The following is a 22,137-nucleotide window of genomic DNA, read 5'->3' on the forward strand; positions in this document are numbered from 1 at the left end:
AAATATTGTTATTAATTTCAGAGAAGAAGGGAGGGGGAGGAAGAGACAGAAACATCAATGATGAGAGAGAATCATTGATGGGCCGCCTCCTGCATGCCCCACCCTGGGGATCGAGCCTAAAACCCAGGCATGTGCCCTGACTGGAAATCAAACCGTGACCTCCTGGCTCATAGGTCAACACTCAACCACTGAGCCACACTGGCTGGGCAAAAAAAAAAAAATTTATGTTTTAAAAAAGTCATGGGAGCCCTTGTCAGTTTGGCTCAGTAGATAGAGCATCAGCCTGTGCACTGAAGGGTCCTGGGTTCAATTCCAGTCAAGGGCATATACACAGGTTGCAGGCTCGGTCCCCAGGAGGGGCATGCAGGAGGCAGCCGATCAATGATTCTCTCTCATCATTGATGTTTCTTTCTCTCTCTTTCTCCCTTCCTCTCTGAAATCAATTTTAAAAATATATTAAAAATAGTCATGGGAGGCAACCAAATTTTTGGTGGCCTTGTTTAAAAATTAAATAAATAGTAAAGTAAAAATAGTCATGGGGATGTAAATAAAGTACAGCGTAGGGAGCATAGTCAATAATATTGGAACTACTATGGATGTTGCCAGGTGGGTAATAGAATTACTGGAGGGAACACTTTGTAAGGTATCTAAATCACTATGTACAACTAATATAATAGTGTATGTCAACTGTAATTGAAAAATAAAGAAAAAATATATAGCCCTAACCGGTTTGGCTCAGCGGATAGAGCGTCTGCCTGCGGACTCAAGGGTCCCAGGTTCGATTCCGGTCAAGGGCATGTACCTTGGTTGCGGGCACATCCCCAGTAGGGGGCGTGCAAGAGGCAGCTGATCGATGTTTCTCTCTCATCGATGTTTCTAACTCTCTATCCCTCTCCGCTCTTCTCTGTAAAAAATCAATAAAATATATTTAAAAGAAAAAAAAGAAAAAGAAAAAATACATAAACACATTCTTTTCTATCCCACAGGGCAGTTGTGAGGGGAAAGGAGCTGACCTGGATGCCCAGCGCAGAGTCTGCACACAGTAGGTGCTCAATTAAGGGGCCCTGTTGTTCCTGACAGGAGCAAGATGGTCAGTGCCTCTGACCTGGGTTGGGGTGACTTTCCTTGGGCCCCGCCTGGCCATTCTGGTCACCAGAGGGCGCCCCAGCCCCGCCCACGGCACCGCCCCACACCTGTGCACCTGGCGCCGCCTCCGGAAGAAGGGATCGGACGGCAGGGGTCTCGGCGGGATCCCCGCATCGTCGGGTGAGAGCCTAGGGGGCGCTGAGGACCCGGGGACCGGGGCCCTCCGAGCTCCAGGCTGGACAGCGCCGGGGCGGGCTGGTGTGGTTGGCTCGGGGCTGGAGGCACCGGCCGGACTCCCGGGGCCGGGAAGCACAGGGCGCAGGCTGCAAGGAAGGCGGTGGCTGGGCTTCCGACACCTGGGCTGGGGGTTCGAGGGACTATGGGCCCTGCCGCCGGGGTTGAGGCACTAAATGGCAGCTCAGTTCGGGGAGGGAAGAAGGGACGCCCCTGATCCCCAGAGCAGGCCAGGCTGCGGGGGCCATGCCGGGGAGACCCCGGGTGCAGCCCGAGGGCAGCTGGCCTGGGACTGCTGGGATCCCTGAGCTGGGACGCCTGGTGAGGGGGGTAGAGGGAGGGACAGGGGTGTGTGTTGGGGGTTACCCCAGGGAAGCCCCCTGTGTCCCCTCCCTCTGGAGCCCTGAACTGCTGGGCCCTGGGAGGCCCTAGGGGAGTGCCGCCAGCGCCTGTCCCCAGGGCGCGCTGGGGAGTAAACAGGAACCGGGATTGGCAGGGCAGCTGTGGCTGGCACAACCTGTTACCTCGCCCTGCCCGGGCCTGGGGAACAGGGCTGGTGCCTACACTCCAGGGAGGACGGCTGAGCGGCTGGGCACCCGAGTTCTGAGGGGTGAGGAGCCAAACACCTGACTCCTGGGAAAATGGGAGAACGGGGCCAGGATACCTGGGCGGGCACCTGAGTCCCCAGGAGCTGGGTGGGCACCTGGGCTCCTGGAAGAGGAGGGGCTGGATTGCTGGGGGCTGAGGGTCAGGACACTCCGTTCCCAAGGCCCTGTATTCTTGGAAGGAAAGGGTCTGGACTCGCCCCTGCGTCCTTCGTCCCTCGGAACCTGGGTTCTGGGAAGTCTCCCAGGCGGTGAGTGGCTGGGAACCAGAATCCATCTGGAGTCTAGAAAGAGGGAGGCAGGGAGTGTTGGCACTGGGACAAGTCGGGGGCAGAGAATGTCTGCTAGAGGCAGAAGGCAGCCCATTCATTTCCTGCTTCTCCCTGCCTCAGTTTACCCTGGGGGCATTGACTGAGCTGAGTGGCCAAGACACGGATCATTAACCCTTCGTGGTACAGGGAGGCCCTTGGCTGAAAGACTGGGTGGGCCGGTAGACAGGTGAAGAATTAAGGGAGGGCCAGGTCTTGGCGGGGGTGGGGGTGGGGGGAGCTGTCAAGCCCCAGGCTGCAGAGTAGAGTGTCCTGCCGCCACCCACCTGTGCCACAGACCTACCTGTCCCCCCAGACACTGCGGCACCATGAACTCCCCAGAAGGGCCGAGCTTCCCGTTGGGGCTGCTCTCTGGCGGCGCCTCCCCAAGCTGTGACGAGGGCTTCTTCCCCTTCGTGCTGGAGCGGCGGGACTCATTCCTGGGAGGGGGCCCAGGGCCCCAGGAGCCCGAGGACCTGGCCCTGCAGCTGCAGCAGAAGGAGAAAGACTTGCTGTTGGCGGCAGAACTCGGCAAGATGCTTCTGGAGCGCAACGAGGAGCTGCAGCGGCAGCTGGAGACGCTCAGCGCCCAGCACTCTGAGCGTGAGGAAGTGAGCTGGCAGCAGGGGTGGCAGGCAGGGGCCAGGGTGGGCAGATGGAGGGCAGGTGAGCAGGGGTGGCAGGCAGGGGCCAGGGTGGGCAGATGGAGGGCAGGTGAGCAGGGGTGGAAAGCCAGGCAGGGGGGTGCTTCGGGAATAATTCGGGGCTGGGCCCAGTCCCCCAGGCAGTGTTGTTTGAACATGGGCTCTGAGGACAAGTCAAGACCTGGAATCAGACCCCCGGCCTGACTGTGTGACCCTGGGCAAGCTGCTGGCCCTCCCTGAATCTTGGGTCCACCTCCTCATTAGTATAGAGCAGGGGTCCTCAAACTTTTTAAACAGGGGGCCGGTTCACTGTCCCTCAGACCGTTGGAGGGCCGGACTATAGTTTAAAAAAAAAAAAACTATGAACAAATTCCTATGCACACTGCACATATCTTATTTTGAAGTAAAAAAACGAAACGGGAACAAATACAATATTTGTTTTTGCATGTGGCCCACGGGCTGTAGTTTGAGGACCCCTGGTATAGAGCAACCCAGCCAAGTTCCTGGGAACCCCCTCCCCGCCTGGCTCTGGGCTAAGCACTTTCCATGCATCATCTCTGTCAATTCTCGCTCCACTTTTGCGGTAGGAACAATTCCTTCCTCTGCCCAGCTTCTGTTGTCAGCCACACTGTCACCCAGGGTCACATCTGGCCCCTGAACACCCTGGGCACCCCTGACTCCGGGATCCACATCATCAGCCCCAACTGCTGCCCTGAGCCCAACCTGAGTAGCTTACTTCCCTGCACCTCTCCGCATAAGTGGCCCTCTTCACTATGACCCATCACCCACTGTCCCCACCTCAGGACCAGACCCTGAGCATCTCCATGACCTCCTCTACCACGCCTGCAAGCCCTATTGATTCTTCTTCTAAACAGGATCCTGAGGCTGCCCCCTTACCATTTCTGCAGCCTCCCATCTGGTCACAGCCTCGATTGTCTCTGCCCCAGACACGGCAGCCACCTCTTCACCGGTCCCCAGCTTCTACTCTTGCTCCCTGGAGCCCACTGCCTATGGGGCAGCCAGAGGGATCTTCAAAAACTACAAATCAGATCATTCCAGTCCTTGCTCAGATTCTCCCAAAGGTTCTTCATCACATTTAGACTGAAATCGAAACTCCTCACCAGAGCCTAAAAGTGCTCATGGGCGGCTTCCCCAACCTGAGCTCAGCTTACCACCCCTCCTACTGGTGAGGGGGGGGGGGAAGGGGGAGGGCTCTTTTCAGTTCCTTGAGTAGCCCGAGTTGGTTCCCTCAGGGCCTTTGCACTTACTGTTCCTTGCATTTAGCCCTCTTCCTTCTTGCCCTGCAGGAGTCCATTCAAACATCACTTCCTACCTGGGGAGCCTCCACCCTACCCTGCTCTTCATTACTTCCCAGGGTTTCTTTACAGCCCTTACTGTCCCTCCAAAACACCTAGTTCAAGCATGTGTCTGTTTGCCTAAGATCTCTGGACGCAAGCTGTTTGAGGCAGGGAACGCTGTGCTCTGGCTTGCTGCTGACAGCCAGACCCCAGAACAGGAGGAGCTCAGGCAATATTGGATGGATGGATGGATGGATGGATGGATGGGACATGGTGATATTAAGGGACTTGCCTGACCACAAAGCAGCAGCAGAGCTGAGCACCAGCCAAGACCATTGGACCCCAATCCTGTGGGCTTAATCCTAGAGAAGTGTTGCCCCCACAGTATTGGGTTAAAAACCCGGCTGCCTGGGTTGGGATCCCTGCTCCACTAATTCACTATGTGTCCTTGGCAAGGCATCTTTCCCTCTCTGAGCCTGTGTTCTCGTTTGTAAAATGAAGACGTGAACGATTCTAACTCTAGTGGATTAAATGAGGTAGCACACGGCCTGGCAGGAGTACTGCTAATAACTGTAGCGACTGTGGCTGGCATCACTTTCCCGCTTCGATAATTAGAGCGTGGGGGCGACTTGCCTGCCTCCCCACGCTGGGTATCTGGGTGTGCCAGGCTCGCCCTCCCACTCGTTGGACAGGTTTGGGAGAGGGCGGGCAGAGGCGTGGGGCCCAGGAGGGGCTGGCCAGGGTTAATTAGAGGGAGCTGGCTGGGAGGAGCTGGGGGAGAGGGGCTGAGCAGAGGCCGTGCAGAAGCTCAACCTCCAGAGCCCCTAGTTGTGTGAGACTATGGGTCGGGGCTTAAATTCTGCCAGACTCAGGCGCCAGAAACGGCGCCTGCAACATCGGGTCCAGAAGTCCAGGCAGCAGCCAGAGGTGAGTGGGCATCAGGGAGCCCCACCTCATGGCCGGAGGGGGGGGGTCAGCCCCTCCTGTCGGGCCTGGAAACTTCTCTCTACTGTGCCCCACCCTGCTCTCCTTTTCTCTGAATCTGCCTTTTGCTCTCTGCCTGCTCCCTCCCTGTCTCAGACTCCCTCAAACTCTTTAGGTCTGTTTCTCCGTCTGGGGCTCTCGTGTCTGTTCGTCTCACCTCTCCCTCTCTCTGACCTTCTGTCCTGGCCCCACAGCGGCTGCAGCAGGAGAATCACGAGCTCCGCCGGGGCCTGGCAGCACGGGGAGCCGAGTGGGAGGCCAGGGCTGTGGAGCTGGAGGGCGATGTGGAGGCGCTGCGGGCCCAGCTTGGAGAACAACGCTCAGAGCAGCAGGACAGTGGACGAGAACGAGCCCAGGCCCTCCGGGAACTCAGTGAGCAGAACCTGCGGCTCAGCCAGCAGTTGGCCCAGGTGGGACAGCCCTAACCCATCCAGGTTCCTGGGTCCCAGTTGGGGAGTGGGTGCCCTGGGATTGGTGTGGAGGCTGTGGCCACCTCAGGGCTCCACTGTTCCCCTCTCGCCCCAACCACCACCACCAGGCCTCCCAGACTGAGCAGGAGCTTCAGAAGGAACTAGATGGCCTTCGGGGGCAGTGCCAGGCCCAGGCCCTGGCCAGGGCAGAGCTGAGGACTCGACTGGAAAGTCTGCAGGGGGAGGTGAGTGCCGCTAGGGCTGGGGGCCTGTGGAGCCAGGAAAGCTGGGCTGGGGCAATCGGGAGCTAGCCCAGCACCTCCCCTCCAGCTGAGGCCTTTCCCTAGAACCAGATGCTGCAGAGTCGCCGGCAGGACCTGGAGGCCCAGATCCGAGGACTGCGTGAGGAGGTGGAGAAGGGCCAGGGCAGGCTACAGGCAACCCACGAGGAGCTGTTGCTACTGCGGCGAGAGAGGCGGGAGCACAGCTTGGAGGTGACCAGTGGGGTTGGGGTGTGTGGGTGCATCCAGCTGGCCTTGGCCACTGTCTCAGGTCTTCCTGGGAGATGAGGCCAGAGCTGGGTCAATGGGAGCCCAGCAGCGGGGCCACGAGAGCATAAGCATTAGCCCAAGGACAAGTGGGGCCATGGAAGGGAATTAAGCAGGGGTGGTACACTCCTAGAATGCATCAGAACCAAGCAGCTGGGAGGTGAGGAAGAGGTTGAGGCTAGAGCTCAGGCCAGAGATGATGGGGACATGGACCAGGTCTGAGGCGGTAGAGATGGCGAAAAGGGAATGAAAAGAGGCAGCGCTTCAGGGTCAAATTTTCTGGGTTCTTATCCCAGGATCTCTTCTTATATTGTGAAATACCCAGCCTGTTTCCCAAGCTGTGGGATGGGATAGTAATGGTATAGAGCTTTGTTGCGGGTGTGAGGCACTGAGCCCAGCACTGCTGGCTTAGCAGGACGGCTCATGATAGCAGTTAGAAGACTGACTGGTCAAAGACAGGGCCGGGCTCTCTGAGAAGTTACCTTATGGGGTGTGGCTGGAGGGAAGGCGATGGAAAACTGTAAAACCCCGGCGCCTATCCGCACCCTGATTTATAGGGGAGGAAATTGGTAAGGGGAAGTGCACCACCCAATTGCCGCCTGGAGACCCAGGAGTGGGGGAGCAGGCCCCTATAGCTGGGATGCGCAGACGCGCGGGGCTGCCTGGCCCTCCGCGGCACGCCAGCGCCCTCTATGGGCCAGCCGCGGGATGCCTTGCGGGTGCGCCTGGCTGACCGCCTTCGCTTGTCTATCGTTGCGTGCACAGCTGGAATGTGCGCGCTCCGAGGCCAGGGAGGCACTGAGTACCCTGCGGAGGCTGCAGCGGCGAGTTTCGGAGCTGGAGGAGGAGTCACGCCTGCAGGACGCCGACACATCGGGGGCCTCGCTGCAGTCAGAGCTGGCCCACAGCCTGGACAGCGACCAGAACCAGAACGCAGATGGACACAGAGACGCCCCGGTGAGCTCGAAGCCCCGCAGCCATCCAGGAGGGCTGCAGGCTCCACCCCTCTTCCTTTCCCCACGGGGTTCAACACCTCACTAATTCCTTTGGTGAACAGACCACTCTGTCCCCGGAGACCCAGGAGGCATCCAGTCAACAGCCTTCATCCCAGGAGGAGAGCTTGGAGCCTCCCATAAAGAGATCATCCCTGAGCCCAGGAGAGATACTGGAGGAAAAGGAGATGGAAGTGGCCCGGCTGCAGGATGAGGTGGGGAGGAGGACATAGTGCTGGGTGTAGAGCCCTTCTCAACGTGTTTCTCTTTTCCATCTATAACTCAGCCTTTTTCCACTAATGCCCCTCTACCTGGATAATCCTTCATCCCAACAAACGTGCAGTCATGCTTCAAGGGCCTGCCTGGCCCTGGCCAGTTTTGCTCAGTGATTACAGCGTTGGCCTGTGCACTAAAAGGTCGTGGGTTCGATTCCAGGTCAAAGGCACATTCCTGGGTTGCAGGTTCAATCCCTGGCCCCTATCAGTATGGGTATGGGAGGCAACCAGTCAATGTATCTCGCTCACGCTGAAGTTTCTCTCTCTCTTCCCCTCTCCCTCCCTCCCTAAAAAAAAGGGGGGGGGGGAATATACTTGGTGAGTATTTAAAAAAAAAGGTCAGCCTGTTTGCCACCTCCTCCAGGATGACTTCCTGGATGCATTGCCCCCTTAGTCCCACCTCCCAATGCTTCTCCATGCACCCTTCCTGCAGGTTTATACCATCCAAGTAGCCCCACCCCAGCCTGGGGGCTCAGAAGATTCATCTCCAGCACAGGGCCACAGCTGCCTGGGGTGTTTGTGGAGCAGGCAAGGGAAGGGTGGTGGGAGAGCGGAAGCCCAGACTGCCACGGAGAGCAAGGGCTTGGAGACCCGGAGGCCTACTTGCCTCTCTGCCTCCTCCCCTGCCTGCAGATCGAGCTTCAGCGGGCAGAGGTCCAGTCCCTGCGGGAGGAGCTGCAGAGGCAGAAGGAGCTGCGGGAACAGGACCCCGAGGAGGCCCTAAGCTGCGCCCTCTCGGACAGGGAAACGGCTGTGAACAAGTGAGCCTGCCTCCGCCATCCACCACCTCCCCCGCAGGGCACTCCGGTCCTTCTAGGCCTCACTGGTGACATGGGTTCTAATTTCCCCCACTCCGACCCAGGGGCCCTCTGACCTCCTTGGTTTCGGTGTTCCGGGTCCCACTCCCGCCCGGGTCCAGGAGGCCCTGCCCAACCCCGCTCCCCTGCTCGCCCTCTAACTAGCTCTCTCCCCTGCCGCTTGCAGGGCCCTGGAACTGTCCCTGGAGCTCAGCCGCGTCTCTCTGGAGCGGGACTCCCTCTCCCGGGAGCTGCTTCGCACCATCCGCCAGAAGGTGGCGCTGACGCAAGAGCTGGAGGCCTGGCAGGTAAAGGGCGGGGCCTGAGGGGGCGGGGTTTGGGGCGGGGCCCGCGCGCTGACCGGCTCCTCCCGCCCCGCTGACCTCCCGCCGCAGGACCTCCCGCCGCAGGACGACATGCAAGTGGTGATTGGGCAGCAGCTGCGCTCCCAGCGCCAGAAGGAGCTGAGCGCCGCTGGGTCCGCTCCAAGTCGCCCAGCACCGCGCTTCTCACTGCGGGGGCGCCCTGGGCATGCCGGCGGCTTCTTCAGCAACCTCTTCCGAAGGACCTGAGGGCCGTCCAAGGGGCCTGCCCTGCCATCTCTGGCTCACTTTCCTCTTCTGGGCAATGGAGCGACAGGGCCGATTGTCTTCCAAAGGGGGCTGGTACCCTCCCAACCCAGGAAAGCTGGGCAGGGGCTCGCTGGGAGCAGGCCCCAGCTTTGAGGGTCAGGGGCCCCAGGTCGGTGGTGGGGGGCAGAGCTGTCTATTTTTTGAATCTATATAGGTCTTTTCTAAGCACTAGGGCACCAGGCCCCCGGGCCCTGGCAAGCTCCGGGGAAGGGGTGGGGGTGGTTATTTATGTATCAGATCAGATAGTAATATATAATTCATTGCACCGACTTAGTCTTCATTCTTGAAAAGAAAGCACAGGGAAGAAAAGCCTGACATTTTATTTTGTAAAAAGAAAACAGTTCCGACCCCGGCTCGCTGAGGCCCCAGGCCCTCTCCCTGCCCGAGAGGGTGGGCTTAGGGCCTCGTCCAGGTCCTCTGCTCCGGCCCCACCAGCTTCGGGAGGTCAGAAGGACAGGGAGAAGGCCCGATAGCCCAGATTGGTGAAAACATCCACCCGGCAGCTGTTGCCTGCAGCTGTCAGCACCTGGAGGCAAGAGGGGGGTGACTGAGCTGCCCACACCCCTGGCCTCCCCGGACCCCCACAGCTCCTTGCAGGACCCACCTTGCACTCCGGTGCTGCTGGCTGCTGGTTGAGACTGAGGCTGAGCAGCCCTGGGGAGGAGCCGGGCACCTGGGCCTTAAGTTCCCCACTCAGTTGCCACTGGTTGACGCAGGGGCCCTGGCCAGCTGACAGAATCTGTGGAGAGCAGGGAGAGGCTTTCCGGGTCAGGAACTAAGAGACAGGAACCAGGCAGGGGTCGCAAAGTCAAGGCAGCGAGCCTCACCAGGTCCTGGTAGAAGGTGACATGCTTCTGTGGTGCCCACATGGGGAAGATGGTGGTGGGTGTGGAGGATCGGAGGTGCCAGAGGGTGAGAGCTGGGCCTCCTCCACAGACCTGGGCAGAGAGGCGAGGGTCCCCCGCCACCATAAGCCCCGGGCTCTCAGCTGGGAGGGCCCGGAGCTGCCACCCATCTTGCGCTTCGCCTGGCTCACCATCCAGTCGGAGTCAGTTGCCAAGCATCCGATCCAGCGCCCGTTGTGGGGCCTGGAGCACTCCTGGGAGGGAAGAGGGGAAGGGAGGAGGAGGTCAAGACACAGGAGAGGCCCAGGGAGAAGGGAGAACAGGGTGTGTGGGGGGCAGGCCCTCACCTCATGCTTGTAGACCTCAATTGTCTGGACCTCCTTGGCCATGCGCAGATCTGTGAGGGAAAACCAGGAGAGGTACCCTACTCACCCCACCCCAGCCTTCCTCATCAGCACCTTCCTCTCCAACTAGTCACTCCCTTACCCCAAAGCCGCACGGTCCCATCCTCGCCGCCAGACAGCACCTCAGGGTTCCGGTCCCTCAGCGCCAGGCAGTGGATGTAGTCTGTGTGGCCCCGGAGGGCCCGCTGCAGGGAGAGGGGCCGTGTCAGAATGAGATCCGGAAAGAATGCCTCCCCCTCCCGCCCGGCTCCAGGGCCTCTCACCGTGAAGGCCCCCGTCTCTAGGTCCATCGTATGCAGCTGGCAGTCCCCGCCTGCCAAGATGAGGGAATTCTCCTGCAGGATGGAAGATGGGGTCACCCGTCAGTGTCAAATAAGGGCAGGGATCGGGGAAGTATTCGTTTGGGCCAGAAACAGGGCAGGGTAGAGCCCTAGTCACAAAAGGCTCAGACCTTGGGGACGAGAAGCAAAGCGTTGATCTCAGGCACTTCCAGGCTGGTCCTGGAGGAGAGAGAGCAGGGTCAGCTCTGGTGAGGCAGCACCTGCACCCTCACGTGCCCTCTGCCCACGCGGCCCTGGCTTACCTGTACGGGGGCTGACGACACCATAGCTCCTTACAGCCCTTCATGGAGAGAAGCACTGGGTGACCTCAAAGGTTCCCTCTGGGCCTGGGTGCCCCAGTGCCCCTGCCCCTCAGCTCCACACTCCTTACCTTCTTGAGGATCTCTGCCCAAAGCCAGGCCTTCACCTCCCCGTCCCCAGCGCTGAACAGATGTCGATCAGTGGAGACCATGCTGTAGACAGGCCCATCGTGGGCTAAATGGAAATGCAGAACCTGAAGGACTCTATCCTGCTCCCCTCCTTCACCTTGGGGTCCCCGAAGTCAAACTCAATGGCTGCCACCCACCTTGGAAGGTCACGATGGGCTTCTTACTTTCCTCTTTGGCCTCGGAGCTCAAAGCAGCAGACAAGCTGCAGGAGAAGGGGAGAGAGTGTCTGAGTCGGGAGCAGGGGGCATCAGTCCTAGGAAGGCCACATACCAGAGCCAATGGGAGTTGGCGAGCAGGGGCAAGGGTACCTGAAGATGGCGATCTGCCCGTAATTGTTCCCAGCCGCCAGGAACTTCCCGCAGGGTGAAAAACACTGGGAGAAGATGGTCATGTGCAACCGCTGCAGGGCCTGAAACACCTCCATCTGTGGGGAGAGGCCGGATGGAAGCCGTCTGGGAACTCCAATCCGCAGACTCCTTCCTGGTCCCCCTACCGCCAGTTCAGCTGCTGCCCGTACTTCTCAGACCTCCACTGAGGCCCCCTAAGCAGGCATCTGCCCATAAAGTCCCAGGGGTGGCTCCAAGAAGAGGGTGAGGAAGGAAGGGGAGAGTTGATGCAAGGTGCCTAGAAGGACCTTGAGCAAGCACCCAGGCTCTCTTCCAAGTTTCCTTAACTGTTAAATGGAGCTCAGGGGAGATTCTGTCAAGATTGTATGAGCTGCCCTAGTTGGTTTGGCTCAGTGGATAGAGCGTCAGCCTGCGGACTGAAGGGTCACAGGTTCGATTCCGGCCAAGGGCACATGCCTGGGTCCCGGGTTCGATACCCGGTGAGGGGCGTGCAGGAGGCAGCCAATCAATGATTCTCTCTCATCATTGATGTTTCTATCTCTCTCTCCTTCTCCCTTCCTCTCTAAAATCAATAAAATATATATATTAAAAAAAAAGATTGCATGAGCTACTGTATATAAAGAGCTTCACAACAGGCTGCCTCGTTGAAAGTGCACAAAATGTGGCTCCATTACCCCAATAAAGAATAACGTACTACTTCCTAAGCCCTACCCTCTGCCTTTCATGTTAGGCCCACGAGGTGTTTCTGGCTTACTCTTCTGCCCAGGGGTCAGAGTCCAAGTCCTACCACCAGCCCGCGCAAAACAGGGTTCAGGACAACAGTACAGAGAAGGCCTGGGGGAGGTGAGCAGGTGCAGGGTGGAGAGGTCAATGGGGAGAAAAAGGGGACATCTGGAATACTTTCAACAATAAAGATAAATTTTTAAAACTTGCCCTGCCGGTGTGTTCAGTGGTTAGAGCGTCCGCCTGCAGACTAAAGGGTCTGGGGTTCAATTCCTGATCAAGGGCACATCCCTGGGTTACAGGTTCCATCCCCGGCCGGGTTGGGGCGCCTGCGGGAGGCAACCAATGTGTCTCTCTCGAATGGGTGTTTGTTTCTCTCTCTGCCCCCACCCCCTTTACCCCCTTCCACTCTCTCTAATCTATGGAAAAAATATCCTCGGGTGAGGATGAACAACAACAATAAAATTGGGTTGTCTTGTTGAGTTCTGAGAGTCCTTTCTATATTCCTCGTGACAGTACTTTAAGCAAAATAGTTTTTTAAAAAAGGAAAAACGGTTCAGGGAAGGACTCCTAGCTCTCCCCTTCTGAACTGGGCATAGACTACAAACCCCAGAAGGCACCGCGCACCATGTCCGCCTCACCTGACCCAGAGGCACCGTGGGCGGTACAGCTCGCTCCATCTCGAGAACTACAAATCCCAGAGTGCTCCGCGCGACACAGCCTCCCGGGTCCGGACGTGTTCGGGAGCGGTTTACCTTCCCGGCGTCCCACTGGTCCAGTACCGCCGGCAGGCTCGGCCGGCAGGCGGTCGCCGCGTGCCACCGGAGCCCCAGGAGCTGAGGTGAACGCCGCGAAGACCTCCCGGGCCCCCGACACTAAGAGGCGCCCACCGCCGCCCCGCTACGCCGGATCCCCTCCCCCACCCCGCCGAGCAGACCCGCCTTCCAGCCGCGCGCCACCCGTCTTCCGCGCCGCGCGGAATCTCGCTGCTGCGCGCACCTAAAGCCACGCCTCTCGCGTGTGGCCACGCCCCCGGAGCTCCGCCTCTGCCTTCCGCATCCCACCCTCTGCCCCAGGACCCCGAACTCCAATGATCCTTCAGCAGCCCCTGGAGCGTGGCTCCCCGAGTCTGACCCAACGCGACTCGGGGGTGCCTCGAAGCCTGAACGCGAGGTGTGTATGGGGGCCCCCAGGTGGGCCTCGCCCAGGGGCGCAAGAGCTTTGGCTGGGGGCTCGGGGCTCGTCTGCAAGATGACACACAGTGGGGCAATTCAGCAGGACTTGGGCAGGAGCTGAGTCCGGTTTGGAGACTTCCAGAGAGTGGGGGTGACTTAGGCGTCAGCTGAGACATGGGCTGGGGGATTCCTGGCTGGCGTTCCTGGCTCAGGCTGGCAGATCCTGGCATGGGGCCAAGAGGGTGGGGTGCACCTGGCTCTCTTTTCTCCCTAGCTCCCCTCTCCGAGGAGCTGTGCCCCTGAGCACCAAACGGCGCCTGAAGGAGGAGCAGTGAGTCTGGGGACAGGGAGGGACTCCCAACAAGACCTCTGGCAACTCAGGTCCCCATCAGCCTGCCTCCCCTCCGAGTATCCCAGCCTACCTGCCTCCTGGTCTCTCCCCAGGGAGCCCCAGCGCAAGCAGTTCCTGTCCGAGGAGAATATGGCCACCCACTTCTCTCAGCTCAGCCTGCATAATGACCACCCTTACTGCAGCCCCCCCCTGGCATTCTCCCCAGCTCTGCCCCGACTCAGGTAAGCACCATCCGCTATCCGCTATCCGCTGACCATCCGCTGACCGGGCCTTCTGGAGGATCACACCTCCTGGGCGCCAGCCTCCAGGCCTTGCCTCATCCTGCTATTTTTAGCTTCTAGCCAACCTCTGTCGTTTCTCCTCTTGGCTCCTTAGAAGGTAGAGGCAGCCCAGGAGCCCTGGGGGACCTGAACCTGGTAGGAGGAGGCTCTGCCAGGCCACCCTCAGCCCTATGCCCTCACTGTCGTTTCCTCTTCCAGGAGCCCTTGCTCTGAACTGCTCCTCTGGCGCTACCCTGGAAACCTGATCCCTGAGGCTCTGAGGCTGCTGAGGCTGGGGGACACCCCTGCCTCCCACTACCCTGCAACCCCAGCTGGGGACATAATGGAGCCCTGAGGGCCGGCAGACCGTGTACCTGCCCACGCTGCTTCTCCCCCACAACGGGGGAGATCAACACCCTCATGAAAGGAACAGCTGTCCTGCTTTTCCTCCAGACCAGGCCTTTGAGCATCAAGACCTTCCCCCAACAAAGAAAGACAGAGCCTGGGGTAGGACGGACAGTAGCATGAAAAGGGAGGCATTCTCCCCCATCCCCCCCACAGAAGAAATGAATAAACATTGCTGAGCAGATGGTGGCTTCAGTCTGGAACCTGGGGCCTTTGGGAAGAGAGGGCAAGACTGGGGCACAAGATGCTTCAGTTTCTCCTCAAGATCTTCCCCGGAAAGCGGTCAGGGTCTGCCCAGGTCCTGGCAGGCTGGGCTCAGGCATTGAGAATGTGTGAGTCAGAGCCTCACCCCCGCCCCCGAGGCTGACTCACTCCTCCCTCCAGCTTAGGCTGGGGAATCATGCCACTCTCCGATCCATTTAAAGTTAAAGATTCTTTTATTAATAAATTCTCCCGCCCCTCCAAACTTCCTACCCAAAATAAATATCTCCCCTCCTTTGAGGGTTGGTGGGGGCAGTGTCTCAAGGCCAGCCCCCCTAGAGGGCCAGCCCCCTAGTGTTAGGAACAGGTCCCTAACCCCCCAGGCTGAGACCCCAGTGCTGGGATTTCAGCACATAGAGGAGTGGGTGGGACCTGGTGTTCTGTCTGTGCCTCACTTCAGCCTGACCCCCAAGCCATGGGGATCGGGGGCCTTTGTGCAAATGTTGCAGTTCCTAGTGTCAGCCATCTGGTGTGAGCCAGCCTGGGTCTCCTTTTCTGTCCTGGAGCCAGAGACAGCGCAGTCAGATACCTTGGAAGTTTCCTCTGAAGCCTGGATCCAGGCCCCAGATGAGTGATTCAGCTGTCCCCCCCTCCTGCACACCCCTGTGATGGGAGTAGCATGGCTCTAGTTGGGAGGCAAGGGCTGGCTCCACAATGAATGAATGAATGAATGGCGGTGGGCACAGTTTCCTGATGACCAGGGAAGCTCATGGTCACTGGATCAGCGCTGCGCCGGGACAGCCCTCCCCGCCGGTCTCCTCGATGGGGGCTGAAAAATAAGAAGAGGGGTCATCAAGAGCTGGGTACATGCTGAGGAGTGATGGCGGGGCAAGGGGGACGGGCGCACTTACTGGTAAACTTCTCTCTCCTGCGGCACCGTCTCCAGACCAGGAAGCCAGAAAGCAGCCCTAGCACAAGGGCTAGGCTCAAGGCGCCCCCCAAGATGGGCCACAACAGCCCAAAGGAGGCTGAAGGAGCCCCAGCACCTGCGGGCAGGACTCAAAGTCAGACCTCACCCCTCTCCGGACCAGCCCCACCCCCTAGAGCGGAGCCTCAAGTCTTTCCCTACCCGGATTGGCGCCCCTTCCCCATTCGCCTCCCACCTTAATTCCCCAGATCTAAAGCCACCTGCTCCCTCTCTACCCCAGCAACTCTCCCCTATGCTGGGGTCCGCTCGCCCCCCGGCCCGCCCCCACTCACATCCCCGGCAGAAGTCGCTGTGCGGTAGGGCTGGACAGGACTCGCAGTTCATGCACTTGTCGAGGTCCTCGCTCCAGGAGCTGCCGCGGGAGCAGGGAGTGGTGCCTGGGGAAGGGGATCAGAGGCTGGGGGCGGGGCGCGGCTATTCTGGGGGCCGAGGTCTGGGTCGGCGGCTCGTATAACGTGAGTCACCGGCGCCCTCTTCCCGCATTCCTCACAGGTGACCGCACCGCCCGACCGGGATACGGCAGCGCGGGGTGGGGGAGCCGGCGGGCAGGAGGCTGGGAGGGTCAGGTCCCTCCTAACGGCCCCCCCCCCGCCGCCGCCGCCGCCGCCGGCGAGTGACTCATTCCTGGGCACCGGGCCCGACCCCGGTCCCTCCCCCCCGCATAGCTGGGCACTTAAGTCACCGGATGGAAGGGAGCACCCCACATGGTGTGGGGGACACAGACCCCCGTGCCTCTCGACACCCCACCCCGACTCCGGTCCCTGGGGCTGGGCAGGCCCGGTACTGACCAGGCTGGGGGCCTGCCCCCTCACCGGACGAGACATCCCGCCTTCAAACTTTCTCCACTTCCGAGTCCGAGTGGGACCGGCAGGAAACTGAGGCCGGGACTGGGAAGGAAGCTCGGAGCGAGACGGGACCTCCCCTGGCCAGGGAGCGCGGTGCCTGGGAACTACCTGACCCCCGATCCCATGCACCCCCAGTTCTGCCCCCTCCTCTAGCTCCCCCAAACCGGCTCCCACATCCCAGTCCGGGGTTCCCCGGTCCTCCCGCCCAGCCCCAGCCTGGAGCCCGGCGTACCTGACACCGGCTCCCCGGCCGCCGCGCTCAGCAGCGCCAGCCCGAGCCCCAGCACCAGCAGCCGCGGCAGAGGGCGCAGCGGGGCCAGAGCCATCGTGCGCGTCCCGCGACCGCTCCGGTCTGAGCCCGCCGCTAGTCGCCGGGACAGACAACCTCAGCCGGGTCCCCGCCCCCGCCTTCCGGGGCGGACCCCACGCCTCCGGCCCAGCGGCCCGCCCCCGGCCCCCGCCCCGCCCGGCCCGCTAATTCAGCCCGGAGCTCTAACCCCGCCTGCACGCGCGGGCGGCGGGCACCTCGCGGGGACAGACTGGGCTGCCCTCGGGGCTCAGGTCCCGGAGGTGTGTGCGTGTCGGGGGAGGGGGGCGGAGGGTCAGACATGGAACCATCCCTCCCAGCTCGGAGGGCAGCATAAAAACAATGACGATGTGTCCTCTGATGTTTACCTTAGGACACAGTTCCCGAGTAAAATGTGGACTTGTCTCCATTTTGCAGAGTGTGAAACTGAGGCTCGGGAAGGTGGAGGAGCCGAGGCCCGAGGTCCGTTTGGCTCCACGCCCTGCGCCCTGACTCCCTGCGGGCCCCCGCCAGTCGCTGATGTCCCCCCACCCCGGCCAGATGCGGGCGCCCAGGACCGACCAAGTCGGAATCCGCGGGACCGCGGTGGGTCTCTGCCCCTCCCCGGGGCGGTGGTCCTCCCCGGGGCGGTGGTCCCCCGCTCCGCCCCGTCCCCGCACTCGCGGCTCTTTCGGATCTCCGCAGAGCCCCACCTGCTCAGGTGAGCCTCGGGGCAGTGCGCGTGCTGGGGAGGAGATGGGTGCCTCGAGGAACGGGGCGCAGGGTGCGGGCAGCATGGAGAACTGGACTGATCTTCTGCCGAGTCCCCGGCGGGGGCAGATCGGGTCCTTTGGCGGCTCGAAATGGCTAAACGCCCCTCCTCTCTTCCCCTGGGACAAAGGCCCCGACACCCGGGCGCCCTTCCCCCACCTGCATGCGCGCTGGGCCGGCCGCCCCTCCCCCTCACCTGCGGGAGCCGACCCTAGGCCGGCGCCGCCTTTAAACCACCCCGCGCGCGCTGCCCCCGGGAAGATGGGGGACCGAGGACACCCACTTGTGGGCGGGACTCCGAGGGGGGGATCGGGAGCGGTAAGGCGCCTCCTCGGACAAAATCGAGCCGATGGTATGTGGGACCGGAACGGAGTGGAGGGCAGGGGAGAAGCGCGAGGTGCCTGGGCCGGAGGGGCCGCGGCTTCACCTCGGCCAGACGCCTGGAGGGGTAGACCCGGGACTGGATGGAAGAGGGCTGGCCCACCCCATCCTGCCTCCCCCGCCCAGGTCTTCAGCTCGGGCCTAGCGGGTGCAAATAAAAGTGAGTGTTGAGTCTGCTCTCAGGTCACACTGCTGGGCTGGTGCTAGGTTTAGGTCCGGGCCGTGGCCCGGAACCTGTGGGCAATGGAGAGCCGTAACAAACACCTACACAGGACTGATCTGGATGGAGTCCTCCAACATGAAATGAGATGTGAGGGGAGACAGGCGGAGGGGCTGCTGTAGAGGAGCTGGTTCACTGGATAGACCCCAAGGATTTCAGCTCCTTTTCGAGAAGTTGTGTCTTGAGAGGATGGCATTATGGGAAAGAATACACAAGAAAAATGTCCCCGACCTTGGCAGTGTGCTCTAGGGCCCCAACGGGAGGGCAGGAGAGTGGGACCCAGGGAGACAGCCCGTGGCCTTAGGGGAGGAGAGGCCGTGCTGGGGCAGGCCGGGTGGGGATGGTGGGCCACACAGCACAGATGATCTTTAAGATCAAACCGGTAGCCACCTGCCTGAGGTATCGAACCATGTTGGGGTGAGGGGTCTGGACTCCCGTCGGGTGGTGGGAAGAAGGTTGGATCGCTAATCTTGATGGCTTTGAAACTCAATAGCTAGAGCCAACCTCCCATCTGTGCGCTCTGTGGAAACACCTGCAAACTTCGCTGTCACTCCATCCTCTTTTGTCACTTTGCTGTTTGATCAAATGTACCCATAGTGGCTGAGGCCAGGGACTAGCGCTGGCTTTAGGCCTTTATATTATCTTCCCTTTGTACTCCAAAACAAGACTCTCCACATAACTAGGAGGAAAGAAATATATGCTAAGGCATTCGTGCTCATTTTGCCCATGAGAAAATGAGGCTCGGGGCAAGACATGGCACCCCAACTCCCAAGGTTTATACTCCTGGTGTTCTGTGTGGCCATGGCATCGGCCATGGGGATTAGCACTCGTTGGAGATGAGGGACCTTGGCCAGCTGGTCTAATATTACTCTGTTCTGTCCCCAGGTCAGCTCCTTTCGACCTCAACCTCATCATGGCCTCGGCTGGTCTGCAAATCCTGGGGATCGTCCTGACGTTGCTTGGCTGGGTGAATGCTCTAGTGTCCTGCGCTCTGCCCCTGTGGAAGGTGACCGCCTTCATCGGCAACAGCATCGTGGTGGCCCAGGTGATGTGGGAGGGGCTGTGGATGTCCTGCGTGGTGCAGAGCACAGGCCAGATGCAGTGCAAGGTGTACGACTCGATGCTGGCGCTGCCCCAGGACCTGCAGGCTGCCCGAGCCCTCTGCATCATCACCCTCCTCATCACCCTGCTGGGTCTGCTGATCTACCTCGGTGGGGCCAAGTGTACCACCTGCGTGGAGGACAAGGACTCCAAGGCCCGTCTGGTGCTCACCTCTGGGATCATCTTTGTCATCTCAGGGGTCCTGACCCTAATCCCCATCTGCTGGACGGCCCACGCCATCATCCAGGACTTCTACAACCCCCTCGTGGCAGAGCCCCAAAAGCGGGAGCTGGGGGCCTCCCTCTACCTGGGCTGGGCGGCTTCTGGTCTTTTGTTGCTGGGTGGGGGGCTTCTGTGCTACACCTGCCCCTCTGGGGGGTCCCGGGGCTCCAGCCATTACCTGGCCCGATACTCAGCATCTGCCCCACGAGCCATCTCTCAGGGGCCCTCTGAATACCCCACCAAGAATTACGTCTGATGGGTAGGAGGACGGGGGCTCCCTTGACCGTGGAGCTTAACTCCTGAGCTGGAGTCATCAGAATGCACAACAGTTTCTGGGTTGCTTTTATCTTGTTTTTCCTTTTTGTTGGGCAAGGGGGTATTTTTTTTTTTTTTTTTAGTATATTTTATTGATTTTTTTACAGAGAGGAAGGGAGAGGGATAGAGAGTTAGAAACATTGATGAGAGAGAAACATCGATCAGCTGCCTCCTGCACACTCCTCACTGGGGATGTGCCCACAACCAAGGTACATGCCCTTGACCGGAATCGAACCTGGGACCCTTGAGTCCGCAGGCCGACGCTCTATCCCCTGAGCCAAACTGATTAGGGCGGGGTATTTTTCTTTTAAGCCATTTGTTAAACACCAAACCAAGAAGAAATTCAGTCTCACCTGGGCTCTGCTGCTGGCATTTCTCACTTTGGATGATGAGACCAAGGAGGCAACACTTCCGTTTCTCCGTCTTTCTCCACCTTGGACATTCCCGTCTTGGAGGCCAGCCTGGAGCTGGGACCCCTGGGTGAAGGCTGTTTGCTGGCCAGGTACTTTGTGACAACAAGGTGCTTTGACAGTCTGTCCCCACGAGTTCCTGCTCTGGTGGGGCAGGGCTTGCAGGGATAAGCCCCGCCTTCTTGGTCAGGCCTCTGTGACCCGGAGCTCCAGCCTCAGTACCCTTGAGAAGAGCAGGTGACAAGTTACCCAAACCCCCTACCTCCAAGGATTCTGACCTCTGGCTCTTCCATGCTTGACTCAGAGTTGCTTCCCAACCACACTGTAGACCCCTGACACTCTCATCTCCAGACCCTGCACACTTCTGCCATGGCACACCCACCCACTAGTTTTTACTAAATAAAGAGTGTTTTGTTTTGTCGCTTGCCATTGGAGTTGCTGGGAGGCTGTTGAGTTCCAGCCTGGAATAAGGTGACCATGAGCGACTCACCTCTGTTGCTCACCTGCCTAGCACGGCCTGAGTGAGGTTACCCGCTCAGCAGGACCTGGAGCAGACCTTGGCCTGACAGCCCGGGCCACCTGGTCTTCCCTGCCCAATCACAGGTCAAGGCAGCAGAGGTACAAATACTCTTTATTCTGGGAACGGGTGGGGGCAGGGAGTGGGCTGGGCCCTTCTGGCCTGGAGGAGATCGGCTTCTCCCAGAGGGCCTGGCCTGGGTCTCTGAATGAAGGTGGTGGCCAGACTGGAGGGGACCGGCTCCAGGGCCGGCAGAGCATAATCCTCTCCTTGTTTTCTCCTTGTTTGAGCCAAGGAGTACGGCCCTTTGGAGGAGGCCCTGGTTCCAGGGGCAGGGGAGGCCTCAGGAAGGGGAGGAGAGCCAACGTAGGTCCAGGAAGCAGAAGACAGCAACTGGTTGGGGGAGTTGGGTGGCCAGGAGGTGGGGGCCCCATGGAGGAGGATCTGGGCTCAGCCAAGCCATCTGAGATGAGCCCAGCAGCCAGACCTGGCTGGAACGCCCAGAAAGTAGGTTTCATCTGGGGAAGGGGTGGAGGGTAGAAGGCAGGGGTTGGAGAGGGGCATCCAGCGCAAAGTCAAGGCTCTGAGCAGTGGGCTTTTGGAGACACTTCACACATAGTCCCTCTTGTCCATTCCAGAGGTGCCAGAGCGGGAGGGGATGGAGTAGCCCAGCCTGGGTCCTCTGGGCCGGTCGATCTGGGGCGGGGGGCACGTGCAGCAGAGGAGGCCCCCGCCCAGCATGAGCAGGGCAGCTGCCGCCCAGCCCAGGTAAAGGGAGGCCCCCAGCTCCCGCTTGAGGGCCTCAGCCACCAGGGGGTTGTAGAAGTCCTGGATGATGGCGTGGGCCGTCCAGCAGACGGGGATGAGAACCAGGATGCCCGACAGGACGAGGATGACGCCCGCGGTGAGCACGATTCGGGCTTTTGCAACTTCGTCCTCCACACAGGTGGTGCACTGGGCCCCCGTGATGGCCACCAGCAGACCGAGCAGGGACAGCAGGAGGGCGACCACACAGAGGGCTCGGGCGGCCTGCAGGTCCTGGGGCAGCGCCAGCATCGAGTCGTACACCTTGCACTGCAGCTGGCCTGTGCTCTGCACCACGCAGGACATCCACAGCCCCTCCCACATCACCTGGGCCACCACGATGCTGTTGCCGATGAAGGCGGTCACCTTCCACAGGGGCAGGGCGCAGGACACCAGGGTCCCCAGCCAGCCCAGCACAGCCAGGGTCATGCCTAGGAGTTCTAGGCCAGCCGAAGCCATCTGTCCCCTCAGTTAGGTCTTCTCCGCTCTCGGTGGCCTGGTTAACGGAGGAGTGCGGTGTCCGACGCTGCCAAGCAGGGGCTCGGTGCCTGCCAGGAGTGGGCAGTCAGTGTCCTCAGGCCAAGACAGTCCTCACATTTGTGAGCCTCTGGCAAGGCACCTCCTCGCTCTGTGCCCCTCGCAGTGTGTCCCTGGTCCCCAACCAACAGAATCTCACAGCCCTGCTCTGCTGAATGGCTGGTGTCCCCTTGAGGTGCCTAGTGGCTGCTGCTTCTCCTGCCACTCAGCAGACACGCTCCTACCACCGCCTGTCTGACCAGCTACGCAGAACCTACCCTCCGACCCACCTTCAGGCTGGGGAGAGCCTCATCCCTCTGGCCGGCGCAGGATCAGGAGGAGCAGTGCAGCCTTGCCCGGGCACCTGAGGACTGCGCTCCTGGCCACAGACAGGGGGTTTTAAGGCCGAGGCAGGGGAGGAGCCACCAGACCAAGACTGGGAGGCTGGTGCTGTGGGAGGAGGCGGG

The 22,137-nt window shown here is 60.3% G+C and overlaps 6 protein-coding genes across 15 annotated transcripts; 3 read left to right on the forward strand and 3 right to left on the reverse strand.

The window, feature by feature from the left end:
* The first annotated feature begins 1,158 nt into the window (after positions 1-1,158).
* BICDL2 (BICD family like cargo adaptor 2) lies at positions 1,159-9,082 on the forward strand. Of its 5 annotated transcripts, none has more exons than XM_006090462.3 (10): positions 1,159-1,266; positions 2,550-2,844; positions 5,354-5,569; positions 5,698-5,814; positions 5,917-6,063; positions 6,883-7,074; positions 7,175-7,324; positions 8,018-8,145; positions 8,369-8,489; positions 8,592-9,082. In XM_006090462.3, exons 2-10 carry the CDS (start codon positions 2,563-2,565, stop codon positions 8,751-8,753), a joined length of 1,515 nt encoding a protein of 504 aa, XP_006090524.1. In that variant the 5' UTR covers positions 1,159-1,266; positions 2,550-2,562; the 3' UTR covers positions 8,754-9,082. The 5 variants fall into 5 exon arrangements, with proteins under 5 accessions (XP_006090524.1, XP_014312832.1, XP_023611067.1 ...); XM_014457346.2 differs by lacking the exon at positions 1,159-1,266 and adding an exon at positions 1,306-1,930; XM_023755299.1 differs by lacking the exon at positions 1,159-1,266 and adding an exon at positions 1,957-2,176.
* Positions 9,083-9,117: 35 nt separating this feature from the next.
* On the reverse strand, positions 9,118-12,840 carry THOC6 (THO complex 6). Of its 5 annotated transcripts, XM_006090466.3 has the most exons (13): positions 12,543-12,817; positions 11,140-11,255; positions 10,969-11,033; positions 10,774-10,877; positions 10,646-10,683; positions 10,514-10,562; positions 10,326-10,397; positions 10,145-10,247; positions 10,006-10,055; positions 9,850-9,912; positions 9,641-9,751; positions 9,418-9,552; positions 9,118-9,339 (listed from the first exon to the last, which is right to left on the reverse strand). In XM_006090466.3, the coding sequence occupies exons 1-13, from the start codon at positions 12,579-12,581 to the stop codon at positions 9,259-9,261; spliced, it is 1,026 nt and encodes a 341-aa protein (XP_006090528.1). In that variant the 5' UTR covers positions 12,582-12,817; the 3' UTR covers positions 9,118-9,258. The 5 variants fall into 5 exon arrangements, with proteins under 5 accessions (XP_006090528.1, XP_023611070.1, XP_014312833.1 ...); XM_023755302.1 differs by having other exon boundaries at positions 9,850-10,055; positions 12,543-12,830; XM_014457347.2 differs by having other exon boundaries at positions 9,118-9,552; positions 12,543-12,825.
* An 8-nt stretch (positions 12,841-12,848) lies between these two features.
* Positions 12,849-14,277, forward strand: HCFC1R1 (host cell factor C1 regulator 1). 2 transcript variants are annotated; one of them, XM_006090464.3, is made up of 4 exons: positions 12,849-13,074; positions 13,351-13,407; positions 13,521-13,649; positions 13,908-14,277. In XM_006090464.3, the coding sequence occupies exons 1-4, from the start codon at positions 12,992-12,994 to the stop codon at positions 14,041-14,043; spliced, it is 405 nt and encodes a 134-aa protein (XP_006090526.1). In that variant the 5' UTR covers positions 12,849-12,991; the 3' UTR covers positions 14,044-14,277. The 2 variants fall into 2 exon arrangements, with proteins under 2 accessions (XP_006090526.1, XP_014312837.1); XM_014457351.2 differs by lacking the exon at positions 13,351-13,407.
* A 234-nt stretch (positions 14,278-14,511) lies between these two features.
* Positions 14,512-16,507, reverse strand: TNFRSF12A (TNF receptor superfamily member 12A). Its single transcript, XM_006090468.3, has 4 exons — positions 16,360-16,507; positions 15,555-15,659; positions 15,206-15,340; positions 14,512-15,123 (listed from the first exon to the last, which is right to left on the reverse strand). Exons 1-4 carry the CDS (start codon positions 16,451-16,453, stop codon positions 15,068-15,070), a joined length of 390 nt encoding a protein of 129 aa, XP_006090530.1. The 5' UTR covers positions 16,454-16,507; the 3' UTR covers positions 14,512-15,067.
* Positions 16,508-17,074: 567 nt separating this feature from the next.
* On the forward strand, positions 17,075-20,260 carry CLDN6 (claudin 6). The gene is made up of 3 exons (XM_006090469.3): positions 17,075-17,134; positions 18,671-19,484; positions 19,720-20,260. Exon 2 carries the CDS (start codon positions 18,699-18,701, stop codon positions 19,362-19,364), a length of 666 nt encoding a protein of 221 aa, XP_006090531.3. The 5' UTR covers positions 17,075-17,134; positions 18,671-18,698; the 3' UTR covers positions 19,365-19,484; positions 19,720-20,260.
* Positions 20,261-20,959: 699 nt separating this feature from the next.
* Positions 20,960-21,613, reverse strand: CLDN9 (claudin 9). Its single transcript, XM_014457350.2, has one exon. The coding sequence runs from the start codon at positions 21,611-21,613 to the stop codon at positions 20,960-20,962; it is 654 nt and encodes a 217-aa protein (XP_014312836.1).
* Positions 21,614-22,137: the final 524 nt, after the last annotated feature.

The sequence above is a fragment of the Myotis lucifugus genome, unplaced genomic scaffold (assembly GCF_000147115.1).
Source record: "Myotis lucifugus unplaced genomic scaffold, Myoluc2.0 scaffold_72, whole genome shotgun sequence".
Taxonomy (NCBI): domain Eukaryota; kingdom Metazoa; phylum Chordata; class Mammalia; order Chiroptera; family Vespertilionidae; genus Myotis; species Myotis lucifugus.

Excerpts from the sequence above, each read along its gene's own strand:
- THOC6 (XM_023755300.1), bottom strand. The coding sequence starts at position 12,581 with ATGGAGCGAGCTGTACCGCCCACGGTGCCTCTGGGTCAG. Across the intron at positions 10,878-10,968 it reads GCCCATCGTGACCTTCCAAG|CCCACGATGGGCCTGTCTAC; the intron begins GTGGGTGGCAGC and ends ATTTCCATTTAG. Across the intron at positions 10,563-10,645 it reads TGTCGTCAGCCCCCGTACAG|GACCAGCCTGGAAGTGCCTG; the intron begins GTAAGCCAGGGC and ends TCTCTCCTCCAG.
- CLDN9 (XM_014457350.2), bottom strand. The coding sequence starts at position 21,613 with ATGGCTTCGGCTGGCCTAGAACTCCTAGGCATGACCCTGGCTGTGCTG.
- BICDL2 (XM_006090462.3), top strand. The coding sequence starts at position 2,563 with ATGAACTCCCCAGAAGGGCCGAGCTTCCCGTTGGGGCTGCTCTCTGGC. Across the intron at positions 5,815-5,916 it reads TGGAAAGTCTGCAGGGGGAG|AACCAGATGCTGCAGAGTCG; the intron begins GTGAGTGCCGCT and ends GCCTTTCCCTAG. Across the intron at positions 6,064-6,882 it reads GGCGGGAGCACAGCTTGGAG|CTGGAATGTGCGCGCTCCGA; the intron begins GTGACCAGTGGG and ends TTGCGTGCACAG.
- HCFC1R1 (XM_006090464.3), top strand. The coding sequence starts at position 12,992 with ATGATCCTTCAGCAGCCCCTGGAGCGTGGCTCCCCGAGTCTGACCCAA. Across the intron at positions 13,408-13,520 it reads CGGCGCCTGAAGGAGGAGCA|GGAGCCCCAGCGCAAGCAGT; the intron begins GTGAGTCTGGGG and ends GTCTCTCCCCAG. Across the intron at positions 13,650-13,907 it reads CCAGCTCTGCCCCGACTCAG|GAGCCCTTGCTCTGAACTGC; the intron begins GTAAGCACCATC and ends TTCCTCTTCCAG.
- TNFRSF12A (XM_006090468.3), bottom strand. The coding sequence starts at position 16,453 with ATGGCTCTGGCCCCGCTGCGCCCTCTGCCGCGGCTGCTGGTGCTGGGG. Across the intron at positions 15,660-16,359 it reads GGCCGGGGAGCCGGTGTCAG|GCACCACTCCCTGCTCCCGC; the intron begins GTACGCCGGGCT and ends CCCCTTCCCCAG. Across the intron at positions 15,124-15,205 it reads CAGGAGAGAGAAGTTTACCA|CCCCCATCGAGGAGACCGGC; the intron begins GTAAGTGCGCCC and ends CTTATTTTTCAG.
- CLDN6 (XM_006090469.3), top strand. The coding sequence starts at position 18,699 with ATGGCCTCGGCTGGTCTGCAAATCCTGGGGATCGTCCTGACGTTGCTT.